A 27,903-nucleotide genomic window follows, 5' to 3' on the forward strand; every position below is an offset into this window, starting at 1 on the left:
TTCTTAACAGTATTTATTACTTTGTCATGACAAGAGTTCTTTGCAATAGAAATACCTCTTTTGAATGTAAAGAGAACGCTAAGACTTTTAAGGGAAGAAATGTTCATTTTCATGCTTGATCAGCCATGTTCCCTTGCTTTTTGCTGCTTGTATTCATCTGATGTGTTTACCCAGATATCCTGGTCATGTTGACAGAACAAATACTCTGAAGTGGGGTGTGCGGTACAGCAAAACTGTAGTAGCCATCAAACTACTTGGAAATTAGTTTTCTTTAGAGCAAAGAAACTATGTGCATCTCTTAGCTCAACCTCTAGTGAGGGAACTGAAGAGCCATCAGGAAAACAGAATGAACTCACTGATCATAATCTGAGGGAACTTCAGAGGCAACTGTGAGAGTGTTTTAACTCTTGATCTCCGTAGTGGAAAGAGGTTATTCACTAATCCTTTCTCTCCAGGTGCTGTGGAAAGTGCAGTACAGGTTGAGTTATTGCAAAAATAGCTGACAAGCTTGACCTCTGATAAGAAAATAGATTCAAAATTTTTTAGCCTGGAGCTGGATATTCTTAGTCTGTCTCTGAAGAAAGATTTTCCAGCTTAAACTATAAACATTTTATCCATTTTATCCAGTTTATCTACTTTAAATCAAAATGTTCTCTGTGCTGGCCAGGAAACTAAAGCATTGTTAGCTCATTAAATAAAAAGGGCTAAAGGCCAACACCTCTCTTCATCATTAAATTTTATTTGGAACATGTTGCGTAGTTGGTGGATGACTTGTGAATCCTTTTTAAAATTACAAATTACCTTCTTGAACTTTGGTATCAGCTGTTGCTTTTCCTATTAATACAAACAAAATCAACACAGATTTATACAGAAATAATTTAAAATGATCAGCAACCATTATTTCAACTCTTATACATATATGTCATGAGATATTACTTGTCTTCAAAACTTTCCATTTCAAATCTGTTGGAAGCAATTGGAAGCAATCTGCCAGATAAAGAAAAGAAGAAAGGAGATAAGTAAAAGCTAAGAAGACCACTTAGCATAGTAGAGTTGAGTTAATATTAGTTAGGTAATGATTATATTATGAAACATATAGTAGTCTGCATATGGCTGGCTGATCCCTGGGAAGATGAGAACCACAGTCGTCATGGAAAAGGCATTGTTTGGCACATAAAGGCATCATTTATCACATAATCATGTGATAAATACTTCAAATATAGTAAAACCTTCTGCTTAAAGTTATGGTTTAGCCCAATTCAAATATGACAGACCTACAGACCTGATAAAATGGTCTACTTTGAGTCCTGTGTATTTAAAGTCTCTATAGAAGCAATCATTATATTTTGCTTATATCACTTTATGTCAAAGCATCAAGACAAACAACTTCTACTCACTAAATTTTCCTGTCATATTGCATCTAGTCATTAGCCCTATTTTCATCTTTCTCAGGCCTTACTGTGAGATTATACCTGATTCAGTACAGCTATACATTGACCCTGAAAATTAGGCTCTTCTAGGCCTGGCTGGAAATTCATGTCCATTTCTTGCAACAAGCAATTGTGTGCATAAATCAGTTCACCGCTCTGACAGAAAGTCTTTTTCCCCCTTTTTTTAATGAGTTAATTTTCTATCAGATCATTGAACTGTTCCACTTCCTTCTTTGATTGCACCATAATTAGATTTGAAACAAGTGGATAAGCAACTGTGTATGGTGCAAGAAATCTAGGGAAGAATTGAATAGACTAAGAGTAAACTATGGTATAGAGTGTAATGAAACCACACCTTTATTTCTATATCTGGAAAGCTTACTAATCAAAGTGAAAGAGTTTGCAGATTAACAATGGCTTTACTATTGTGTCGTAGTTTGAGAAGAAATGAAGTTTTTTGTGATGGTGTAGTCAAGCCAATCAATGTTCAGATTTTAATATTAGCACCTGGTTTGTCCACCAAGGGCATAGATACGCCTCTGAGAACACAGAGTTAAAAGCTGTAAACTCCCAATCAATTGCCCTGTTTCATCCTTTTTTTTTTACATGTGCCCTCTTTTGTCTGAAGATGTTGAGGGATCACTCACTTTAAATTATGGTAACAAGGCAAAATACTGCAACAAACATTTACCATACCCTTAATCTGTTTGGATTTCCTTTCAATAACACTGAAAACAAAACCACATTATGAAAGCATAAAGATAATGTTTATGTTAGAGGATCCTGTAGAAATCCTACTGACAATGACAACCCTGTGCAGCAGAGTTCAATGTTATTTTCCATGGTATTACTAGTTTGACTCAAAAATGTCTTAGGTTTCACCCTATTCATATCACTGGTCACAAGTAGCCCTTAGTTTGTACTCTGAAATCAGGTACAAAATTTGCTGTCCTTGATCCATGCTAAAAATCATGCATGATTTCCATTCACAGAAACCACTTCCTGGTGAATCAGCCTTATGATGACTTTGACTATGTGACAATATTGTATTTCAACCCGAATTTACCAACCAGCTGTTTGTTAGAAAGGAAAATAGTAATATTGGAGATATTATTATTATTATTGTTGTTGTTGTCAATAATAACAACAATAACAACAACAAGCATTATCACCAGACTTCCTTTTAAGGGCTGATGGTTAAGAGCCAAGCGGATGAGCCAGTTTTTACTGTAGCTCTATTAGTCTTTGACCAAACTAAAGCATCACATATGTTTGGACTGTTAAAGAAATTAATGATACCTTGTCTATCCATGGTTTCAGATGTTTTAATCCTGTATTTCCATAATAAACTAGTCAGATTTAACAATTTGTTAAAGACTGGTGATAGGGAAACTGCTTTAATTTCCAGTCCTAGTTTAACCCAGTTCCCTCCTTTTGTTGATGTCAATTTCCATTGTGCTGACAAGTAAAAAAGTGTTCATGCTTTGTTTCAGTCTTCTCAGAATGGTAACTATCTTAGAACAAAATTATTATGATTTACACAAATCAGTAGATGTTGGAAGGTTTTAGTACAGGATCTCAAGAGCAGGCAGAGATTGCACTTTCACCGTTCAGGTCCCTGAAAAAGGAAAACATGGTAATGATGATCATGTACTAACATTCATCCAGTAGCTATTTGTGAGCTAGTAGCAGTTCTGTTTTAAATTATATTGCTGCACATAAAATCATTTATCTTTACTTTCCAAATGGGAATTAAAACTATATTTTTTAGTATTATAAATCAAGCAGCTTTGAAATTAACTTTTATTACCTAAAAATAATTTTTTAATAATTTTAAAATGTTGTATTATGGACATTATCAAGTAATGTATAGGATGAACTGACTAGTTCAATTTTCTTTCATTTCTTTAAAACTCTTCTCAGGGTAGCATTACATGTTACATATAGTGTGGCTTTCCATTTTTATGGATCCTCTTGTAGTGTCATCTATTTTGGTCTAAACGAAGGCTAGGAATACATAATTGCTGGTGAAGATATATGCATACCTTCATTGTAAATTTCCCTGTTATTTTGTTGCATATTTTTATAAGTAATAAAGAGATTTTTCTGACTTGTTTTTCAACACACAAGACTAGGGAAAAATAATGGTTTAATCATCTTAGAAAAAAACAAGAGTAGTAACACTATTTATGTATATATTAAAGGAGGAAAATGTTTGGAAAATATCTATTAAAATATATTTCCCTTGGGAAATATAATTTCAGCTTGCATGATTAATTTACAGTGTCTCAAGGATTCACTGAAACCCATCTAAAACTTCCTTATGTGATCAGTTCTGTTTTACTGCTATGAGATTTATGCAATAAAGCAAATAAACAGTTGATTTATCTCACTGTTCCACTTGTGTGACAAAGCATGAGAGAAGCAATGAAGAGAGATTAAATCAACTGATGTACAGAAAATAATTTATTGTATGCTAATGTTGTTTAGATTTGTGAAGATAGCTTAGATTTTTTTTTTAGTGTTTTCTTAACGTATCAGGAACACCAAAAAAGTTATTTAAAAAATTATCTTTGTATTCAAACTTGAATATAATGTGTTTTATATAGTTTCAATGCTTTACAAAGTTCAAAAATTCTGCCTTTTGAATGGAAACTGAAGTTTTCTGTTTAGGCCATGAGTACACAGAGAAATGGAAATACATTATAATCTTCACATGAGCTGTTCAAAGTGCCTGAAAATGTTGTGGTGATACCATCACTAAGAATGACAGAGTTATCTACTTTCTCCAGAAATATAACTCACAATAGGTTTTTTAATTCTGACAGAAAAAAATACCCAAGAATGAGTGGGGATGATCCTTGTCTAAGATAGAAACCAAAATTAAATCCAGACAACATGAAAGTCTGAGAAAGACACTGTATAAGAATAACATTTGGAGGGCTTATTTTATAGAACGGATGCATTTTCTCAATGAAATTGATTTTAAAAAGGAATGTTTGTAATATATTTTTCCTGAATTTTTAATCAACACTCATGGTAATAGGTACTGAAGTCACTGTTTGTGGATACCAAAAAATAATTTCTTGATAATGACATAACTTTAGGTCACTGTCATGAATTTTACTGAAGTCAATATTGTGTATATTCCTCTGCCAATAGAAGGTTTCGTAGATCTTGATCCTTCAGTGTATGGCACATGACACCATGTTTGTACAGAACCTTTCCCCATTTACAACCAAAGTCAGAATCAACAAAACTTCAGAGATTACTAGAAAGCTCAACATACAACTCCTCACTGGTACAATAATCAATGGACAACCTTTGGATGCCATCTTGGCATCTCCTTTATTTTCACCTATAACTGAAGGTTGGCTGATTTTTTATTAGGAGTAAGGAAGTTTGGCCCAAGTTATTCTAATGATAATCAGGGATGATAGAAACATGGAATCATTTAAGCTGAAAAAGTTCTTTGAGTCCAACCCTAATCCAGAACGGCCAAGTCCAGCACTAAACCATGTCTGTAAGTGCTGCATCTACACATCGTGTAAATACCTCCAGGACTGGTGAGTGAACATTTTCCCTGGGCAGCCTCCTCCAATGCCTGTAAACCCATCTGGTGAAGAAATTTCCCCAACATCTTATATAAACCTCCCCAGATGAGGCTTAAAGCCATTTCCTCTCATCCTGTCAGTTGTTATTTGGGAGAAGAGACTGATCCCCCACCATATCCAAAACCACTAAGAAATTTTTGGTGCATCTGCTGCCCTTGATAGCTACTCACCCAAAAAAATTGCCTTAAATTTCATCTTTCTTCTTTCCAAGAGGAAAATAAGTGGATTAGTGTGCCTCTGAAACTAAGATAATAGGTTTTTGAAGCATGAGAGAAGGTTTTAAATTTGGGATTTGTTCCTTTTTAAGTTTTTTTAAGCTTGTCTTAGTGGTCAGTCAGTCACGCACCTTTTATGACTTCAATTTTTCATAAGGAAAAATTACATTAAATCCATTTGCTTCCCTGTAACCAACTATGGGCTGATGCAGTGGCTGGAGTGGAGCTGTTTTTCAGGGTCATAGTTTGTTTTTTTTTCAGTCAACTCCAATCTGTCCTGTTGAGTCGGGATATTTGATGCACTTCATGGACATTAAACTGATGGGCAGTACTGGGCCCAGATTAGCTTTAGAAATAAATTGGTGATTGACTGTGTTGTAATAGGAGACAGACCTCAGTGAGAGGGAAAGCTGTGTGAAGCTGGAAGGTGCTATAAGAAGAGCTGTGCCTTGAGCACATGAACTCCTTGTGTCCCTGAGGTGGACCACACACAGGCAGTACTTTACTTCAGGCAGCTGTATGAGACAGAACAAGGAGACAGACACCTCCTTTTGTGCAGTATCACCCATTGCTCGTTGATGTTGCAATCCAAAATAAGGTCTTAGATGCTACATACAGTCCAGTGGAAAGAAGCAGACATTAGGGAATTTTAAAATATATTTGTTTGAAAAAACAGAACGAGAAATTGCCAGCACTTCTTTTTATTGGGGCTTTCCTTTGTATTTTCAAGTATTCATTTTTCACGAATACAGGTAATACACAAAAAGTACTAAAAATATAAATATTTTTTAGATCTAAAAAACATAAGGATCATACTGGCAATATTACAGAGTTTGCATTAGTGCAGTCCTCAGACAGTTCAATACATTTATGAAAGTTTCTATCATTTTTGTTGTCACATTTCAGTGTTTCCAGAACATCTTATAGAGTTTGTTGAGAACATCTGGCTGAGCTCTAAAGGAAGGTTTGACCTTAGGCATTCCAGTCAGTCCAATGTGCCTACAGTGCAACTTTTTTCCAAAAGACATCTGCAGAGTGGCATTACTGATTTCTGCACTGTGTCCTACAGCAATTCCAAAGTAACTTAACTCTGTTAAGAAAAGGAAACTGGGTCTCCTTCAGAATAATTCTTTGTAAGAAACATATTTCGTGGAGACATCCTTCAAAGACAACATGGAGAGTGAGACTGGTGAATAGTGAGGATGAAGAGATATGCAGTAGGATATCTGCTCCCTCATGTGAAAAGCCTGTCAGCATTCCTTGTCCCTGGAGTAGACATTCATTCGTCTTGAGTCTTTTGATGCCGTATTTATCATATTTCCACTGGAAGGCACCTGAGTGATATTTACTAAATAAAAGTTCTACTATGCCAAAGCATTCAAATTGTCCAGGATCATTTTCGTAAGCAATTTAAAGCCCACTCAGCTTTATTCACTGCGACTTCATTTTGATAATTCTAGAGGAATGTTGCCCATGGTTGATACTTGGGTGAGTGTTTTCTAACAGTGAGGTCAAAAAGTGAGCTCAAAACCAGTACATTTGTTCTGCTGATTAAGGCACAAATGTAAATGGAAACAGACTATCAGAGACAGCATGCAGGGAAATAGGCTTTCTTGAATGGAACCATGTTCTGCTTGAATAGTACAATATATTTGTGTTCATGCTGTTCCTGTTTTATTGATGAGTCTTAAATCCAAGATGGTGTTCGATACATGGTCTGCCTAGTATCTTTGTCCTTGTAGTTTTATAAACAGCAATTCTTTCCCAGTAAAGTTACTCAGAGGCATATAATTTCACTTCTGCATGCACCCCAAGGTCTGGCTACTGTGGCAAAATGGAGAAATTTATTGCTGACTTGAGGTTAAGCATGTTTGATATCCTCGAAGTGCAAGTTCCCTCGCTTAATTCTGAACTGATACTGTGCATATTGGTACTCTGGGCTTCTGCACAAAGCACTGGATCCAAAAGTCTTTTTCTCAAAAACTAGAATAGGAGAAGAATGCACCAGGCATGTTTTTGTAACAATACCATGGAGGACTCAAAGTGAAAACCAGGACCCAATCTGTCGGAGGTTTCATGGAGTTTGAGCATTGTTTTGCAAGTTAGCTACCTGGGGACTAATAGTTCTAGGAACCTCTGAGGTTTGGGGCTGTCCAAACTTCTACTGAGTCAATTTATCACAAGTCAGGTATTCTGCTCTACTTTTCCCTGTGCAGACTTTTGTCACATAATACCCGTGAGGCAAAAGATTGTACAAAATTGAATTTTTTTCAAGGAAGTGGCTCATCTGCTGCAATTTATTCCTATGTGAGGTATTTCCCACAGCTGCCCACCTGCCTCGCTACTAGGAGATACAGTACTTGGTGAAGAAATATAGGCAGGCATCCATGATCACTGGAGCCTGACAAGGTTCATCAGCACTCAATACACTGAGGCATCTAAACATGGTATGCTGGGGTTAATGAATTGAACCTATAGACTTAGTGGTTAGACCTAATGGAAAATAGTTACTGATGAGGCAAGAAACTCGTGTTCTGCTCTCTTTTCAGTGTAGGAATCGAAATCTACTTGGTCTCTAGTCTAGAGATAAGGAGAAAAGGGAGAAAATGAACACTGAATTTTTCTTGTGTAGATGTACCACAGTGCAGCCAGGAACATTGGAAGGAGCGGGGGAGAATTTGGAACTGCAATCTAGCAAAGAAGACAGTCTTTTGAATGGTTCCTTAGGAAGAAAAAATGTAGAAAGAAAAAAACAAAAAACTATTTGAGTAGTTCTTTCATCATCTGATTAAAAATAGACCTGAATCTGTGAACAGGTTGACATTGTGCTTTCAGACAGTAACCAGAACCTGCAGATTCATACAATTCAGCTAAGTGCTTCTCTGATGTTATAAAATTTAATAACTCTGCTGTGCTAACAGCCATAGTGCTTTCAGATACTGATATACTAATTATATCCTTAGTCCCCTTATCTCTTTCTGTGACTGAAAGTGTTACAGATATGTGTACCTTATCCTGTCTTCAGAATCTCAGTGAATAACATTCTTCTCAGTTTCTGGGTGGTAGTCCTGAGCTATTTTATATTTAAGGTAAAGTATGGCAGTTAGCCAGTGCTTTATATATTACATCAGACTCTGTGCCTTATTTGCACTAGGAACTGAATTGTGAGAACTACAGTTATCGTTCATAGAGTTGACCAGTCATAAATTATATTATAGATAATAAAAAGCAGGGATTTAATTGACAATAAATCATTATATTTATTTGGCAAAAGGACCAAGGAGCTTTTTTTTTTTTTACTTTTTTTTTGTCTTTTTTAAGCTTTAAGGACTTAGCCAAGAGTTCAGTTTACCTTTCGTATCTTGAGATTGGAACACCTCTTTCCCTTAATTCACAAACTTGACAGAAGTTTTCCAACACACTTTTCACTTTAGGATACTATATGTTATATTTTCTATGAGCCAAATACCCTTTACAGATATGTCTGGGAAATAAGCCAGTTATAATGGTCTCAGGAGAATCAGCAGGATTTCTGTAAAACAAAAAATGTATATTTAAGTACATGAATGTCTCAAATTAGCACAGCAAATGGCAATTGACAGCTTTTGATGAATCTTGGCACTATTTTCTGATCAAACCATGTATGAGGCTTTAAATTAAAATGTATTTCTCTCTTCATTGACATTATTAAAGGTCTAAATCTGTAGCTTCTGAATTATGTCCTGTAATTCATGTCAATTTTGTCCAAACACAGTTTATGTCATTTTGGCCTATCAGGCAACTTTATATCTAAAAAGTGAGCAAAACAGTGTCATTGCTAGGAGTGACAGCATTATTTTCAAGTCACTCTGTTAATTTTGATGGCAAGGTGCTCAATTTCAGTTTATACGTTTTTGGCCAAGGTTAGTTGGTCCATCTTTGAGAAAGACGCCCTCTGGCAAATATTGATTTTTTTCCATTTGGAAGTAGCCCAAAATGTTCCAGATGTCAGAGCTCTGACTTACAATCATGCCAGATTTTAAACGAAAATTCCCAGGAGCAGAGCTTGTTGGGGGAATATGCAGATATTCTTCTATTTATAGAAGAACACTAGTGTAATCAAATAACAATGTAAGTGCACCTTAAAATAGAAAATTATGGTGAAAATGTCTTCCATTACACATGTATATAGCTGTTCTGCATTTTGAAAGTCTGTATGAAGAATAAGTACCATATGTTAATTAAGCATACTTTATTGGAGTAAATTTAAAGACTTGATAGTGCATATATTGTAAAAAAGTAAACCCTCCTGACCCCTACCTTTTAGTCAAATGGTGTGCTGGTATGGAGTTTTTAAAAGGAAAGGGAGGAGATTCTGGAATAATTTCAAATTTTCCTGTCCCAAATGTTAAATCAACAAACAGTCAGATGACCAACTAATCATATTTGTTACAACTTGGAATTTTCACTTCTTTTTTGATATTTAAGTTTATTTACTCTTTAAAAAATATTTTTATTTCCAGTGCCCAAAAGAAATTTCAGTTCTATCACAATGTTTCTCATTAGCACTACAGTTTAAGCATTGTTATATGGCCTATCCATAGCAATGATAATGTGTTCAATTCCTGATGACATGTTATAAGGGAATGTCTTGATCCAATCAATTTTTAGGTGTACATTAAAATTATTATATATATATATATATATATATATATATATATATATACACACACACACGCATGTATATATGTGTATATATATGTATGCATATATATGTATATACATCTATATGCATTTATATCTGTATACATATATATATATGTTCATATATATTATAATTTTTAAATTATTGGAGCCTCATGCTACTTAAAACTGATTAAAATATTTAGATCAAAGTGTTCTCTGTCTGTGCTGTAATGAAAAGAAGCTACGCATCAAATGTACTAATTAGAAAGGCAGCTGTTTTCTTGTTAATATCTTAGCTTGAAATAATTTTTTGCTGGGAAGATGAAAATGTCATCTTATCTTTAGAAGCTGCATAGCATGCAGTTGAGGTTTTTTGTGTGTTTTTTGCTGTGTGGGTTTTTTTTAATAAAAACGAACAAAAAAAAATTCAAGGAACATGATTTTTACAATATCAAAGAAATATTTTGTGACATCCTGATTATTTTTTTCTTATAAAGCATTTACCACCTAGATGACTGCAGAAAAGAGTTGCTGTTGTCAGTGCAACCAACAAAATTTTAAGTTAGTCTTTTAAATGCCCAGAGTTCAATAGGATAATATTTGCAGCCCAGGTTGTTTTTTTTTTTTTCTATTGGAAGTTTTGTCTACTTTTCAACACAGCCCATATCTTATTGCATATTACTATTTCTTGAATGCAAAATGAAAAATAATTATGTAACTTTTAAATGGAAGTTTAACTTTATAGATTTTTTTTTTCTTAAGCAAAATTATTCAAAATAGTTTTTTATTGTTCTTGTACCTATTGAGTCTAAAAGTGAGTGATAAAGATTTTGTGATCAGGGTTATTAATTGCATATGGAAAAGAATTGCAGCTAGGCTTTCCAAAGAGATGTGACTCCTGGGACAAACATACTTTTACCTTCCAAGTGAAAGTCTTCCAGGTCTGAGTCTTTCAGTAGTACTTTCCTGTCTGTGTTGTCATTCCCACAGTGGTCCCTGTGAATCCTGCAGAATCTGAAGAGCACACCCACATTGTCTCCTACACAGACCAGATTTCTTCTCCTACTTGGGAAAAAAAAAAAAAAGTTTTTTTTTTTTTTCCATTTCTGATTAATTAATGAAAAATGGCCAATGTTAGAGAAACACAAACTATTCCTTACTAATTAAACCTGATACACTGATATCCAAGAAACTCTTAGCCCAAGCCAAGACCTATTATGAGGACAATATACAAGTATCCTTCTGACAGCAGAAACTCAAAACATGCAACGTCATATGTGCTCCAGTCCTGTTCTATATGGCATTTTATTCCTGACCTCAGTGGAAAGATTGATCATGACTTCTTCCATCTGATATTTATAAAATGTTGCCTAGCATGTCTGGCAGAGTCAGTAATACATTTTCCTCTTTTTCTGTTTTGTCTCTTGTTTCTATAGCATCTGAGTTTTGTGTGATTTCTCATTAAACATTCTCAAGTTTCACCCACGCAGGCCATCTGGACTATAGTTAATATTTTAGGACCTATCCCCTTAACTTTGATGTACTTTCTTGTAACTGCTAAAACATGGTGATATCTCTTCCTTCTGTCTTGAGAACCTCCTCCTCACATACCCAGACATACCAGAGGAACCAAGGGCTTGATACTGCCAGCAGCTGAACTCTTTCAGATCTCTTCTATATTTTTTCAAATCTGGGAAGATCTATGATGAGAATAAGAAATCTGTGAATTCTCAGCAGCAAAAATTTTACCATAGTGAAAGGCCTAAAGTCCTAAAGCATAAAATATTTTATCAAAAATAATTTAATGTCAGTGGTTACTGAAGTTGATTTGTTGCATTAGATTATGAACACCAAAATGGTACTCTGATGACCAGCACAGGAACAGTGTGACCCACTAAAATGGATTCACTAATGACACTGTCAACACTGTAGCTTGATCCCTGTCTTCACCTGAAGCTTATTTCCTTCTCAGGTTCATTGCATTTCATCTGAGTAATAGTTTTATGAACCAACAACTTCTGTTCCACACCTATGATTGGAACAAGCATTTTACTCTGATTTAACCCAGAAGTATCTCTCAAATAGTTCAGTCACTTTTGAAATAGTCTTAGGGTCTGATGTTACTATTTGTCATTCTTATAAATGTGAAAACAAGCTTGGAAGATAACAAAGGTCAGATAAATGCTTCTAAGAAAGAAACTGACAGCTCTTATAATACTTGTGCTTAGTGTAATAAGACACTTATCTGTGATCTTCTCTTCCTGATCCTGTGGGATTGCTGTAATAACATTTCTTTCTTAAGGATGGACCCACAAAAATGTTTCATGGTCTGTCTCATAATGTTGACTAACTGAACCACTATCATTTGCTTCTTCAACACAGCAGCTGATCATTATTGGTGTCTTCTTCCCTGTCATCTGCATCGTTCAAGCCAGAAAAAATGCTCAGTCACAAGGACAGGCTTTGGGCATTGATGCATGTGCAGTGGGTCACTCATGACTAAAGGAGGCCCACTGAGCCACAAGCAGGAGCTGCTTGGAACTTTTTGGCTTGTGAAAAGAGAGTAAGGGCAGAATTAATTGCCCCTTACTCATATGTCCAGGGCAGCCTATGTGTTCCAGAAGTCTAAGATATATTCAGGAGTGCAACAAGGGCTTTTTAAGTAGCATCTGTAGAAAAGGAGAGATACCTAAGCATGCCCAACAGACACTGAGCACCTATGCTTATGTAGAATTGAGCTCTAGATTTTGTTGGTCCTGACTGAGATCACAATCATCACATATAATACCTACATTCAGGTGTCATAACCTCTTAATTTGACCCAAGGAGCTGTAATAATGGGAAGTTTAAGGGCTGTCATGGAAGAGACACTGCATTAGGTATCTCTAAAATCTAATTGAGAAAGGTTTAACAAGGTAGGGGTTTCATCCCACTTCTAGGAGAAGCACTTGAGACTGATATCTTTGAGAGAAGATAAGATTTACTTCCTCTTCTGCTCCCCAAAAGTTCTATTGAAACTGCTTTTATATAGTTCTGTGCTTTGTCTGTATAAATTTACTGCAGAAAATTCCTTGAAATTTGCCACAGTTTATTTTTCCTCTTTTGTTGTTTGTTTTCAGAGTACTGCAGAAATCTGATCACCACAGAACCGCTTGCCAAAGTAGCACAGAAACTGAGTAGAGAGAGTAATGGTGATCTTGCCAAAGAATTTTGATCCAATATGCTGCACAGTGCACAGAGTGCTCTGCCTCAGTAGTCACTGAAACACTGGTTGTTTCTCAGACACTGCATCCATAACCTGTGTTAAGTTTAAATATATTTGTACTGTCACATGGAATGCTACACAGTAGAATGCATTTAGGTGTCTGCTATGCCTAAATGTGTTACTCTAGGGGAATCAAATAGTCTTAATTGGCTAGTTTGGGATAATGGTCCTTAAATTCCCTGTCTCATCCTTCTCACTACTTCTTTGCCATAGTCATCCGTGACTTAAAACTGGAGGATGAGCATAGGTGGGCAAAAGGATATTTTACTGGGGATTATAAGAATATATCACAAAAAAAACCATAAACTTTTCCTGGAGTGAATAAAACTAGGACTTAAAAGTTTGTAAGGTCCATGGATACATTGTCATTAAGTAGAAGATCAGCATGTGTTGCTGTATGCACAATCCCCTACATCAGCTAATTTTCCTCTTACCCTGTCAAGAAATATTCTCTCCCTCCTCAAATAGTGAAGAAAACACTGTTTTAAGTAACTACATTTCCTACTGTCCTTTCAGAATGTCCATGGTTGAATGATGGATTGAAGAAAGGAAACCTTGGCTTTAATCTGATTCAAAATGATAGTTGACCTTTTGAAGAATAGCCATTTCACTTTCCTGAAGAACCTCGCTGTTTCTGTGGTGAGGTGTTTTAGGGAAAGGTTTTTCTTATTTTTAAAAGAAATAAAGGGGCCAGGAACTAAATCTCATAAACTTGTTTACAAGGATGTAACGATCTGTTAATCCAGGACTTTTTGGGTTTTCACTGAAGGTGAATAGGATCAAGGTTTAAAAAATTGAACTATTTTATACTATTATATTTTGTTTTCCATGTATGTATTAGAGGACTGTCTAATAATTCAGTTTTAGAAAATTTTACCTTCAGAGGACTTTCCCTTTGCGGAGAATGTAAGGACTAAGAGCAGTAATAGACTTTCTTCTGTTTACATATCTACCTACATGTGATCTGTGTTGAAGACCATACTTGCTGTTCTGCTTTCAGTGGATGTCCATGTTATTTCTACAGAAAAGTGTTGTGTATGTTCCTGCTTTTGTTTTCAAACATGTCTCTGACAGAATAAAAACCCTCCTGCATTCTTCTTATCTCACATATATATATTCCTCCTCTACTCTGATTCCCCATAATTGTCCACTTACGACTTTCTCCTCAAGTTCTAGATAAAGGCTAAGCAGAGTAATTCCAAAGAAAACAATTTATTTCAGATACAAAAAATATTTATAAAGATTGCTTGTTGGAAGTAATTTACAGTGCTGATATGACTTCTTTCTTAAACAATCATTTGTCAAATGGAGTACATAAAACAGGCAGAGTATCTCACTGGTGAACATTGACTATGCAGTTCCTTCATTACCAGTTGAACTTCCAGTTTTAAGCTCATGATTTTTAAGTCAGAATTAGCTCTTTTAATGGGTGAAATATCCTAAATATTCTCTCTAAAAGCATGTTGCACTTTTGATGTATTATTCAACTTTTTTCACAAACAGTCTTAGTAAAACACTGTTCCAATTTTTACTGAGTATGAGACTAACCTTGCTTCAGCCCAACCGTTTGCTGGCTGAACCAACACTATCAGTCAGATAGTAGTCCCAGATGTCCTTGAACAATCTCCTCCTTTTAATTAGAAAAGAAATATTAAATCTTATATTTGTGTGTGGACTTCTGTGCTGGCTGATGCCCTTTTTCTTATTTTTTCCCCCCCTTTTTTTTTTCCCATGATGTAGAATAGTAAATTTAACTATAGAGAAGATTATTTTTTAAACTTTATAACTAAAAGTCACATCACCTTCTTAATAAAATACTCTTCTATTGTTTCAATAAAAGCATTATTTTATGGAAGATAATTGTATTGCATAGATTTGTTAGCACACAGAAATATTTAAATCACTTTTTTTCACCAGAAGATTTAATTTAATTAAGCTTAAAACTTTAAGATTTGTTAACCTACAAAGATTATGCTTTGTATATAGATAGATAGGTATGAACATTCAGAATTCAGTAAAAATTATAGTTTTGGATTTAAACAAAAAAAGAATCCTGAGATACATTGGTAATTTTAACTTAACCTGTCTCCTACATTACAGAAAAGTGTCAGAAGTATACATATAAATTTAAATAAAAACATAAATGTAAAATAATTCCATTTAATTTTTGGTATCCTGAGGAAAGCCCATGGCTGTTCTTAGACATTTTAATCATGCTAGTATTGTTGTTGTTTTATATTTAAAGAGTAAGAGTGACAGAGAAGTAGTAATTTTTCAAGTTTACAATTCCACATTAGTTACAAATCTTCCTTAGTTTTATCTGCTGTTAACCTTCATATATGTGCACACCTCTAACCAAGTTGAAAGAGCAGAAAGAAATCATATAAAATTGAGTTACTTGCTCAAGGCCTTTAGCTGGAGTTATTTTAAGGATATTTAGCATTTCAGCCAGGACATGAGAGATGAAAACATACTGTTTGCATTGTTGTGCCTTATAGGATGTGTTATCCTCTTCATCCTTCCCTCTTTCCACCCCTGTTGCTCGAAGGAGCTGATTTTAGATTTTCATAGGGGGCAAAATGGGGCCTGCCTTGCTCTTTTGTTATCCACAACAGTTTTAAATACTACTGTGAGAAAAAATCTCCCATGATCACCTTTGTATCCAAGGGCTTTGGATCTTCTGAGGACAGATATTCTTGTTGCTGTCTTTCTCTTCTGGACCAATGTTGACCTCGGATGCGAGTCCACAGCTGGCTGAACATGAGTCAGCAATGAGCTCAGGTGTCCAAGAAGGACAGTGTCATCCTGGATCAATAATAGTGGGGCCAGCAGGACCTGGGCATAGTTTGTCCTCCTGTACTCGACACTGGTGAGCCATACCTTGAATCTTGTGTTCAGTTCTGGGGCACTCACTGCAAGAAAGACTCACTGCATTGAGATGCAGGAGGATGTCCAGATAAAGGCGTGGAGTGGATGAAGGGGCCGGAGCACAAGGAGCTCCTTGTGAGAAGCAGCTGAGGGAGCTGAGGGTGTTTAGCCTGGAGAATAGCAGGCTCAGGAGTGACCTTACTGCTCTCTACAAGTACCTGAAAAGAGGCTGTAGAAAGGTGGGGATCACCCTCTCAAAAAACTGGTGATAGGAGAGGACACGGCTTCAGGCTGCACCAGGGGAGGCTCAAGTTTGGTGTCAGGAGGAATTGTTCACAGAAGGGTTGTCAAGCATTGGAACGGGTTGTGCAGGGAGGCAGTGGAGTCACCATGTCTGGAGGTGTTTGAGAAAAAACTGCACCTGGTACTTAGTGCCACAGTCTAGCTGACCAGGTGATGATGAAAGATTGGAGCTGATGACCTTAGAGCCTTTTCCAACCTAAATGAGTCTGTGATTCTGCCACCTCCATTGCTTTTCCTTAGCGTGTGTTTAGATGCCACAAACCAAACTTGTGTAATTATACATGCTCAAGGCTGAGCTCTTAAACAAGGGTCACCTGCATGACATTCAAATACATTCAAATGTATTTCATCTGGTTTACAACATGTGGTTCTAACATTTTCAGTCATTGTAAGGATTATCTAATTATAACAGCAGTCCCACTTCCTTCACTACTATTGCTTATGAAGTAATAGGCCATTCAGAAGAAGAAAGGAGTATATGATCTGACCCAATATCTTGTAAGTTAAAAAAAGGTAATATGAGACAAAAAGTGTTTTAACAGAAAAGGAAATTAATGATTGTGATGATAGTCCTGACAGATGGTCAGGGGAAGTGGAGAAGATAGGACTAGAAGTGATATTTAAGGGGAAATGAGACGTTTTGGGGTTTTTTTGAGACAGACTGGTATTAAAATAGTTACTGGGAAAAAAATATGCAAAGAATCTCAGATTGGGAATAAACACTTCTTTCTGTGTCAGGTTTGAATAGTGGAAGTGAAAAGAAACATACAATGAGTATTAAAAGACATATTTTTGAAGGTGGCTGATAATGGGATTCTGCTATCTGTAACTCAGGAATGCTACTTTGTTGGAGTGCAGTGCAGGAAAATATACCTGCATATACACTACCTATAACATTAGACTTTTTATAAATATTCATCCAGATGCACAGACACTAAATTTGTTCAATCTTTTTAACTCCCAGTTCTGTAGGTACTGTGGTTTGAACTCTGAAATTGCTCTTCCTTTGGCTAGCTCAGTGAGACAGAATACAGCATTAAGTAGGATAGCTTTCATGTTTCTTTTTCTTATTCCTAATAGCTGCAGATACGTTAGAGTTAGATTAACTTGTCTTTTTTTTTCTGAAGACTAAGCAATTCAGTTCGCATATATGAACAGCGTGGAGAAAAGGAGAGGAAGGGAGGGAAACAAAATAAATTTTCAGGAGGGACTATGGGAGTTCTCATGAATGAAACAGATCATTGCTGCTCCTTGGATCATCACCAGAAATTTGCATTTTTATTCCCATAAAGCAGGAGGTACCTTGCAAGGCAGTGTAAGGTTTTCCTAGGGCATTTTAATGCTTTTACATCTTTTTTTCCTGCATCATACATGCTTAGTTGTTTAGGGACCTAGAACTGAGAGCCACAGAAGCAGGGGGAAAGACATGCTGTTTATCTGACTTGCAGTCAGTTGGTAAAGAGTTTGGAACTGTTTCTATTATGAGTAGATTTGTGAGTTGTAGACTGATTCAACCAGCATCCATCTCCGTGAATTTTCTTAAGTAATAAGAATCCAAACAAAAAAAAACTGTTTGCATTCATGGATGCTGCACAAAATCCTAGACTCACAGAGGCATAAGACTGTAGTTGAAAGTGTGAAACACACAATTTAGACAAGTAGTTCAGCTCTTAAGCAACACTGAAACATCTTTAATAAGACCAATTACTCTGTAGGTATCCAGAAAATTTCCAGAAATCAGTTCTGGAAACATGATGGAATTGTAATCAAAGAGTGCCAATGTGACTACAATAGGTAGTCATGTAAGAGCACTAGGCTATGTAGCAAAAACCACAACTTTGGTGAACTCTTTATTCTAAAAACACAGAGTGAAAAACAGGTGAAACTGCTAAAGTTTTATCAGGCTTGACATGGAATTGTTGGTATTTATGTGGATTCCATATAAAGTAAAAGGTCAAGACATACTTGAAACTCAATCCTAACAGAAAATATTTACCACTTGCAGTAAGCCTGGCTCAACTTTTTGGTTGTGATGAGAAATTCAAACATTTTTGTCACTCAGTTAAATCCTAGATACTACACTGAAAGAGAGGTTTTTGTGGGGTTTTCTTTTGATAGAAAGCCTGTGTAAGTCAGCAAAGTCTCATATATTCTTATCTTCTCAAGGTGACTTGCATAACTTTTTTCCCTTTGTTTTGAACATAAAACTGAAGAAATAAAATGTTTTATGTGCCATTAGGACACAGTTGGGGCTAGACTGACCCTTATTCTACTCCCTCCAGAGTAAGACAAATTAAGTGGAATGTGTTATGATTGCTCTAATAAGCCAAATACTCTTGGGACATATTCAAGCCACCCCAGAACAACAGTAAGATGTATATGGTCATGTGAACTGTATTTTTTCTTATTTTCTGGATTATTAGCAGGAAAATTTGTTTTCCTCTTGAGCACACAGGGAATTTGTTTTCCTCTTGGAACACACAGGGGCTTGGACTTCCACCATGTAAGCAGTCAGAAAACATAGAGTAGTATTTTAATATCTGATACTAAATACCCACTGAGTACCTCAAATTTGAAAAAACTCAAACTTACAGCCCAAATATTTGGCTCCTTCCAAAGGAAGCAGAACCTGCTGTCTGAAGAGCTGGGAAGAACTTCTGACTTCACTGAAGTCAATGACAAACAGACATATGCTTTGGTACCTCGAAATGACATGGGTCCTGTGTATGAACAGAAAAAATGTTGCTCTATGTGATAGTTATGCACCCTTTCTTTAATTTGATGCTGCTATGGATTTCCTAAGTGGTGGGAGAAAAGAACCAAATCAATGCAAAAACCAATTTCCCAGGCTTTCAAGTAGTTTTATATAAGTAGTTATTTAATTTACATATGGTTTTGCAAGCTGATGAGCTAATTAATATTCTAAAAATTACTGCCAAACAGCCATCAAGAGCCAATTTTACCATTTTACTTTAAACTTGGCTGTTAGGGAAGTAGCACTTCTCATGTGTTTCAATTCACATTTTCAATTCTTAGAGAAGTAAAGAGGGAGGCCAGCAGAACTGCCACCTTGGGCTTCCATGGAATAGATTGTAGGCCTTTCAGCCTGGCTTTGGTGCCAGGGAAGGTCGTGGAGCAGATCATCTTGAGTGTCATCCTGTGGCACCTGCACAGGGGATCAGGCCCAGCCAGCATAGGTTTATGAAAGGCATTGACCTGCTGGACCATCCTCATCTAATGCCAAGGTTACCTACTCAGTGAATGAGGGAAGGGCTGCAGATGTTGCCTACCTAACTTTGGTAAAGCCTTTGACACTGTTTTCCACAGCATTCTCCTGGCAAAATTGGCTGCTTTGATAGGTGCACCCTTCACTGGATAAAATACTGGGTGGCTGAGCCCAGAGAGTTGTGGTGAATAGAATTTTATCTGGCTAGCAGACAGTCACTAGTGATGTTCCCCAGGGCTCAATACTGGGGCCAGTTCTGCTTAATATCTTAATTAATAATCTGGACAAGGACATTGAGTGCACCCTCAGTCAGGTCACAAATGACACCAAGTTGGACAGAAGTGTTTATCTGCTGGAGGGTAGAAGGACTCTGCAGAGGGCTCTGGACAGGCTGGATTGGTGGATTGAGGACAAGTATAGGAGGTTCAACAAGGTGAAGTGGTGAGTCCTACACTTGGGTCACAACAACCCTGTGCAGTGCTAGAGGGCTGGGGAAGAGTGGATGTTAAACAACCCAGCAGAAAAGGACTTGAGGATGCTGATCACAGTAGCTGAACTGCCAGCTCTGTCCAGGCAGCCAGAAAAGCCAAAGGAATCCTTGCTTGTATCCACAACAGTATTGTCAGCAGGACTGGGTAGTGATTTTCCCCCTGTACTCGGCACTGGTGAGGCCACATCTCAAATCCTGTGCTCAGTTTTGGGCCTCTCACTTACAAGAAAGACATTGAAGTGCTGGAGCATGTCCAAAGAAGGGCAACAAAGCTGGGAAAAGGTCTGGAGCAGAAGATTTTTGAGGAGTGACTGAGGGAGCTGAAGTTGTTTAGCCTGGAGAAAAGGAGGACCAGAGACACCTTATCACTCTGAAAGGAGGCTGTAGCCAGAAGGGGGTCAGTCTGTTTTGCCAAGTAACAGGTGACAGAATGAGTGATATCACCCTCAAGTTGCACTGGTGAGGTTTTTATTGGATATTAGTCAAAATTTCTTCACTAAAGGGGTTGTCAAGCTTTGGAAAAGGCTACACAGGGAAGTGATTGAATCACCATCCCTGGAAGTATTTGAAATATTTGTGGTGGTCCTTATGGACATGGTTTAGTGGTGGACTTGGCAGTGCTGGGGTAGACTTGATGGTCTTAAAAGTATTTTTCAACCTAACTGATTCTATGATTCTATTCTATGGATTGAACTATTACTATAAATAGTAAACTAGTCCTTTTTATTTTTTTTTAGGAGTCCCTCTTTTCTCTTATTTGATCTGTTTTTCTGGGGAGTGATTAATTTACCTGTAATGAGGAACGAAAGGGAAAAACAGGAGGTGGGAGGGTAGGTGTGCATTCTCTTCCTCTTCTCTGGACTCATTGTGATCTCTTCTATCTTCTCTCTCCTTTTTATCTGTTAATCTTATTACCTATCTCACTTCTTTTTCATGCCTTCATTAATAAGTGATGTTTATACTTCCCTGGCTAATATATGTGTTTTCCCCCCTTTCATTTCATTTTTTCCTGTCATTGTCCAGAAGTGTAAATTAACTTCCTGTTCTCTAATCTGTTCCTCTTCTGGTCATCACTTTATTTCAAGCCTGCTCTATGCCTTTCCTCAGCATTTTTAAAGTGCATAATTTTCTCCCCTCTTCTCGTCTTCTTTTAAAGTGTTAATACCATATTCATGCAGCAGGGGTCTTTAGGGTGGAGACAGGGATAGCAAGGAAGGAAAGAAGGAGACTTTCATCCCCATAAAATGGCAAAGCAGAAGTTTATCTCTGAATGTATGTTGTTGTACCTGAACTCTCTCTTCTTCCTGGGACCAGTATGGTAGAGAAGCACACTACGAAAACACTGAACATACAGTCCATCAGCAGTTTACACTGTGTCTTTTAACTGTGGGCCTTTCTGGCATTATAAAGGAGAGACGGAGCTATGTCAAGCTAATTCTTAACACATAGTAGTTTACTTTCAGACCTAATAAACAATGAATTGTTTGCTTTGTGTCTTGCAACCTAAAAAGTATTACCACCTTCAAAGTTGTGTTCTTTTCTAATGGGAAGAAAAATAGGGGGCATAGCAGGAAGGTCAAGAAAGAGTTTAAAGAGGAAAGAGGGCAATTAATAGAAACAAAACATTATTTCTCTTGCTGAAAGTATATTTAAGAAGGGGAATATATCACAATAATCAACCAGGTTTTTTGCCTTCAGCCTGTCTGAGGCCATGTGGTTTGGAGATCTGATCACTAGTCCGAAAAGGAAAGGCTGTTTGCAAGATTTCCGGGGTGTTTTTTCCTGGAAAAGGTGAGAGGACAAAAGCAGAAATCTATGACGTACACTTTATGCCTTATACGGAAAGTATTCATCTGTCTATCTGCCTCTCTTTCTCTCTCTTTCTTTCTTTCTACATGCATATAAATATAGAGATCCATATGTTTCAAGCTGTCACTAAATTGATTTGGAGGCAGATTTTTCTTTCATGTACTGCTCTGAAGATTAGGTTAAAAATTCGATAAATGGCTTAAACCAATTGAATTGTGTTTTCTTATTTGTTTTGCTCTTTTACATTCACTGTTCAGTATTTTATGGAGTATTGCATGGTATTTCCATCAGTAATAACAGTTCTGACTACTTGGAGACAGAACAATGCCAAAGCAGAAGATAGCATTTGAAAATGCAAACAGCATTTTGTAGCAATCATGCTTGCTTAATACACCCTACAACATTTTGGTGTATACAGAATCTGTGGAATTTTTAAACCATTTCTAAACTCATATTTTGGGTGAGCATGAGTAGCTAGCTCTTTGTTGTATAAATAAGTCATTATTTTCTCATTTGTGTTTGTGCTGTCTTCCAGTACTCTTGTTTTCTTTAATAGTGTGAACTTCGGTTCTGCTTCCCTTTAGAAATGCTGCTTCCATTCAATTTTCTTTGCAACAGGTTCATTGGGCAGTACTTTTCCCATTTTTATTATATTCTGTGGGGTTTTGTGGGGTTTTTTTTGTTTTGTTTTGTTTTTTTCTCATAAAATAATTTTCTAATATATTGACTATTAATAGCCATTATTTACATTAATTTGCACTTGTAATAGCATCGCTAGAGGGCAGTATTGATTAAATTAGATACACTCTAGTGCACTCTAGTGCTCTTTGGAAACTTCACTGCAGAAAAGCCTCCAGTACAAACAACTTTGCATTTTTAATATATGGCCATGGCTTTCAAGTCCATTTTTCATTACATCCTGAACACAAAAAAGTAAAAGTAATCTTAATCACCATGTATATTTGGCATTGTTATTTGTAACTTTAATGAGTGCAAAAGAACATTCTGTGATTTTTATGAGAAGGAATGTGAATGAAACTTAGTAGAAATTAGATGGCATTGAATTTATTTTAAGCTATAATTTATTAGAAATAATTATTAAAGAGTAAAAATATAATAATAAAATATATGTTTTTTCATATGCTTTTTACCTCAGGGAAAATGTTGTGAGAAATAAATAGCTAATAATTCATTAACTGTCTCTTTGAAAAACCTCAGTACAGTGCATTTTATGATAATGGACAGCAAAGACAAGCAGAATTGTAAATTAAAACACTGACTCATTTGTTCTTATTGATTTACAGGTCTCCTGACAAATGCAGCAACACAGAATCCTCGTAGGAGTGGTTTAGGCTCTCTGTGAGCTACTTAACTTAGTCAAGTTTCACTGCTGTTGATCATCATCTGTTATATGTCATCAACTCAACTGTCTGTTTCTCTGTATCTCATGAATGACAGCATAATTCCTCTGCATTATGAGCTAAAGTTTGTTCTACCATTCTAAGGATCACTGGACTAAGGAATATAGAAAAAGAGATATGCTTGGGCATTAGCAATACAAAAAAGTTCATGGTTAACGTTTCATCTGCGTTATACACCACTGCTGGACTTGCTGTTACCTACGTGTTTCAATCCGAAGAGTCTGCTACAATGAAGAGTATCATCCCAATCAGCCTTAGAGAAGACTGTTTTGCCTATGGGAGGACACTGAGGTGCAAAAGAGAAACTCTTCTTGTGCCCTAAACTGTCTGAATTGCTTTTATTTTCTTATACTTTCAGTATTTACAATAGACCAAAGAGCAAAATCTATTTTAAAGTGGACACAATCTTACTCTTAAGAGAGTTATGTCATTAAATTGAAGGTCTCCACAAAGACATGATTCCAGCTTTCACAAAGCTGAAATGTTGTCCAGCAGAAGTCTTTATGGAAAGCTGAAGTAAAAACTAACTCAGAGACCTGCTCTTGAAATGCCATGTTCAAGAGAACGTAACGGAGCACTGAGAGAAAATGACCTATGTTTGAAAAACTTGGACAAAAAGAACACAAACTGTCTACACAGCACCTTTATTCCTCTGTACTTAGATTGACTTTCTCGTACTAAAATCATTTTCCGTTTTAACCAGTTAAACATGCCTCTTCTACAGTTCCATTTTTGATAGTTAAAGTTGGATAATACAGTATTTGCAAAGAGCATGTTTGGTCATCTGTGGCCTATGTCTCATCTGATACACCATTTAGCACCAGAACGCAAATTAAAGAGAAAACAAAAGTAACACTTGTTTGAAAGAGATCATTAAATGTATTTTGAAAAGCCTAAAGTTATATATTTAACAGTTTTTATATGTTGTATATTTGTAGAAAATCCTATTTAACAATTAACGTGATAACTCTGACAGTCATGAAAAGTGGTTCAGAGTTAAGTTGTGTTTTATTACTTCAGTTGTCTCTGAAGTGACCGGTGTCGTTTGCTTTCTTCCATTGGGACATTCTGGATGTAAAGCATGACCAGAGAGGACTGTGTAGAAAAAGCAAAGAATAATGTTGTTTATATTACATAAATGCATTCAACCATTGCACTGTTGGAAGGCATTTTTTTTTTTGGTCTTTATGTACTGATAAAAATAGAGTGTAAAATATTTTACTCATTGCTCTTCATAGCAAGGTTTTTTTCCTCCTTCATGCCTTCATGTCCTTCCGTCCTGCCTTCCTTCCTTCAGTCCTTCCTTCATCCTTCCTTCCTGCCGTCCTTCCTTCCTTCTTCCTGCCTTCCTTCCTTCCTTCATTCCTTCCTTCCTTCCTGCCTTCCTTCCTTCCTTCCTTCCTTCCGTTCCTTCCTTCCTTCCTTCCTTCCTTCCTTCCTTCCTTCTCTTCTTCCCTTCCTTCTCTTCTTCCCTTCCTCCTTCTCTTCCCCACTTTTATGTAAGGGTCAATTTGAAGCCTATTCCTTGATCCCATTTTCAGTGTTTTACCTCATTGTTAGAAAGCCCACTTTTTCAGCATTATTGGTTAGTGAAAATTTAGCAAAGACAGCTTAGACAAGGGAGAAATTATGATAAAACAAAAACAAAACCTTGTTCCTTTTACAGTACCTTGTGGCATATAAGTTTAGTACATACTGGTATGATACAATCAACAAGGGAGCTTAATTTCTTCCTGGCAAATGTATTACGGTTTCAAATATACTACCTAATACTCCAATTAACTTTTAGTGTTATGCTAGTTCTATTCTACTAAAGAAAAAGATATAGAGATTATTCAAGTGACCATAGAAGAAAGATATAAAAATGAAAAGTTGATTAAAGATTTTTTTTTAAAGCCTACTCAAACACTGAGGCTTATATAATGCAGAGGTTGCAGGAAAATATGAACTATGGATCATTTTGTCTTCAAGCAAAATAAATATATACAAAATTCTTATATAATTATAGGATTTTGACCAGTATCAAAGTAGCAATTAAAGCCCAGCCACTTGTAAAGTGTTATGGACTGACTGCACTATTAATGACCAATGTCAGGTTTAAAAATGTCATGCAATAAATGATGGTAAATAGATTTACTGTACATGTAGACCTCAAGAGCCAGATCCCTCACTCTACCAACTCTCTGTTTTGATTTATTTTAAAGGGAGCTTCGTAGCCTTATTTAGTAAACACAGAAAAAATGAAAGATGTTGCATCATTTTTGTTGCTTTACAGTATTCAGTTTTGTGTTGGTTCAGCTAAATTATGAAAAATAAAGAAAATCCTTTTATAAGTGAGACTTGTTCCCTGAGCATGACGTCACCAAAAGAATTTCACCAGATGATAAGAAAGGTGGGAACACAGAGAGGAAGATGGAATTGGAAATTGAGGACATGAACTGTGTTTTGAAGTTTTACCCTTCCATTTTCTTGTCTTGGGTACCTTCATTTTGGTGTGTTCAGTTACAGATCATATTACAGTCATTTATTTTCAGGAAAATGGATCTTCTAAGAACAAGAGGATCTAAGAATGGACATCTGAAATATTTACATCTAGAATCATAAAATCCAATCAGTTCTGAATATGCAACCTTTTACCTTTGGTTTCTAATTATGTTAAATACTCAAGAAAGGGTAGATGTACCTGGTTATAAGGTCTACTCTGGATAAGAACTATGAAAGAAAAAAAGATTCTGATTACTCTTCAGAGGTGCGTTCTAGTTTCTGAGTCTCTTGTGTACAACAGACACTTCAAGGCACTTAAAATGTGTTTTGTGCTTTTCCGTCCTCCCCCAGAATGTATAGTTTTAAACAAACAGAATATACTGGCTGCCTTTGTCACTGTGAATTACTACTCTAAGAGCAGTGGTGAAATGTTTCTCTCTCAGGAACAATATGTTTTCAGAATATTGTGAACTTTAATTTTACAAAACTAAGTTACTTAAAAAAAATTGTTTGTTTCTGAAAGTATTTTATGTGCCTCTTGCAAAGCAGAATTTGAAACACAGAGGGTAATGTCTTATTTGAATGCTATTAAATATCCGTCATTTCTCAGCTTGCACACAAGTAACTTTTTCAAAACATTCTTGAAAAGGAACAGAATAATACATAAAAACACATAATAGACTAATAAAAAAAACCATCCAGAAATGCAGTAAACCGTCAAAAATTTTTTGAAAATAGCTTCTCTGTAGCATTCTGTTAGCCCTGGCAAGGACACATTTAAGTACTGCTTTTAATATCTGGGATATCAAATGGAGCAAACATTAGCACACTATAGCAATCAATGTGACACATCATTCACCAATTTCATAATTATGCTTTTAGCCTTTTCTTTTTTTTTTTTTTTTTTTTTTTTTTTTTTCCAATTCATTTCTTCTTAGCAGCAGCTCAGGTTTCATGTGGTTTTCTCAATCATTCACTTGTTTACTGAAATTGTACCCATGTGCTATTGCATAAATCTTTAAGCCAGGCAGTTACTATCTCATATAGCCTACTCATCACAATCCTGATTACTAATTAGAGTTTCTAGAAGAAAATAAAGAATTCAACACTGTGTCTGAAAAGCCTCTATAGCTGTGAGGAACAGCTGAACTAGAAGGTGGTAAATGATTGGATGACAGAAAAATCATAGCACTGAATGCCTGGGGAACTGAACTGGTGGAAAGAAAAAAATTAACAAGCCAGCAGTGGATGTAGCACAAGAAGCCCAGAAAAAACCCAAAAAACAAAAAAACCTCAACAAACAACAAACAACCAAACAAAAAAACAACCAACTAACCAAAAACAACAACAAAAAACCCAAACAAAAAGCAACACAAAAAAAACCCCAAACCAAACCAAAATGGAAATATTTATTACACTTAGTCAGGGGAGAAAACCACACCCAGAACCAGCTCCTTCATCATATAAACCTACATATATGCAGTATCTTTTCCAGTTAAAAAAATACATAAGAAGGCATTTCCTTTTAAACATCTTTGTATGATGTATACCAAGAATCACATATACATGAGTAACAGACAAAGACAGGAATGGCTTGACTATTTTTTTTCTGACATCACAGAATTGATCCTACATTGAAGTAATGAATTTCTCACACTGGGCATAAGCAAATAAAGATGGACAGAAATCACAATATTCTACTTCTTCTTTCAGACTGAGGCTTGAGTAGAGAAAGGAGGTCAAGAAAGAAACTGAAGAAAAAAACAACCAAAACCAGTGAAAAATAAAATTTTTCATTTCAGAGTCTGCAGCGTTTAATAAGTGCTTTTTAGTATTCAATACATGGTAGGAGAGTCAAAAGAAGTATTATTTGAAACAAGGAAATAAGAAAGGAAACATTATTTTAACTGCAGAGATGAGAATTTTACTGATAATGCGGTTGTCTTCTTTTGAGATATAAATCCCATTAAACTTAGAGACCCATGGGTAATATATAAAAGGTAATTCTGCCACTGATTAAAAATAAACTAAAAACTGGGAACTAAACTAAAAAGTGGAAATGACAATAAGCCAGAATAGATAGTGACTAATAATGAGCCATTCTGTGGGAGGA

At 36.0% G+C, this 27,903-nt stretch overlaps 1 protein-coding gene across 2 annotated transcripts in view; it reads left to right on the forward strand.

The window, feature by feature from the left end:
* TAFA5 (TAFA chemokine like family member 5) overlaps positions 1 to 24,550 on the forward strand; it is a 400,155-nt gene extending 375,605 nt beyond the window's left edge. Inside the window, exons 4-5 of one of the 2 annotated variants that reach the window (XR_007780561.1) lie at positions 21,775 to 21,867; positions 23,190 to 24,550. Coding sequence is in view for 1 of the 2 variants with exons in the window: in XM_050987434.1 (XP_050843391.1) it covers positions 23,190 to 23,198 (9 nt within the window). In the remaining variant the exon portion in view is untranslated. The remainder of the gene's footprint in view (positions 1 to 21,774; positions 21,868 to 23,189) is intronic. The other variant, XM_050987434.1, reaches the window with a different exon arrangement.
* Positions 24,551 to 27,903: the final 3,353 nt, after the last annotated feature.

The sequence above is a fragment of the Serinus canaria genome, chromosome 1A (assembly GCF_022539315.1).
Source record: "Serinus canaria isolate serCan28SL12 chromosome 1A, serCan2020, whole genome shotgun sequence".
In the NCBI taxonomy this organism is placed as follows: Eukaryota; Metazoa; Chordata; class Aves; order Passeriformes; family Fringillidae; genus Serinus; species Serinus canaria.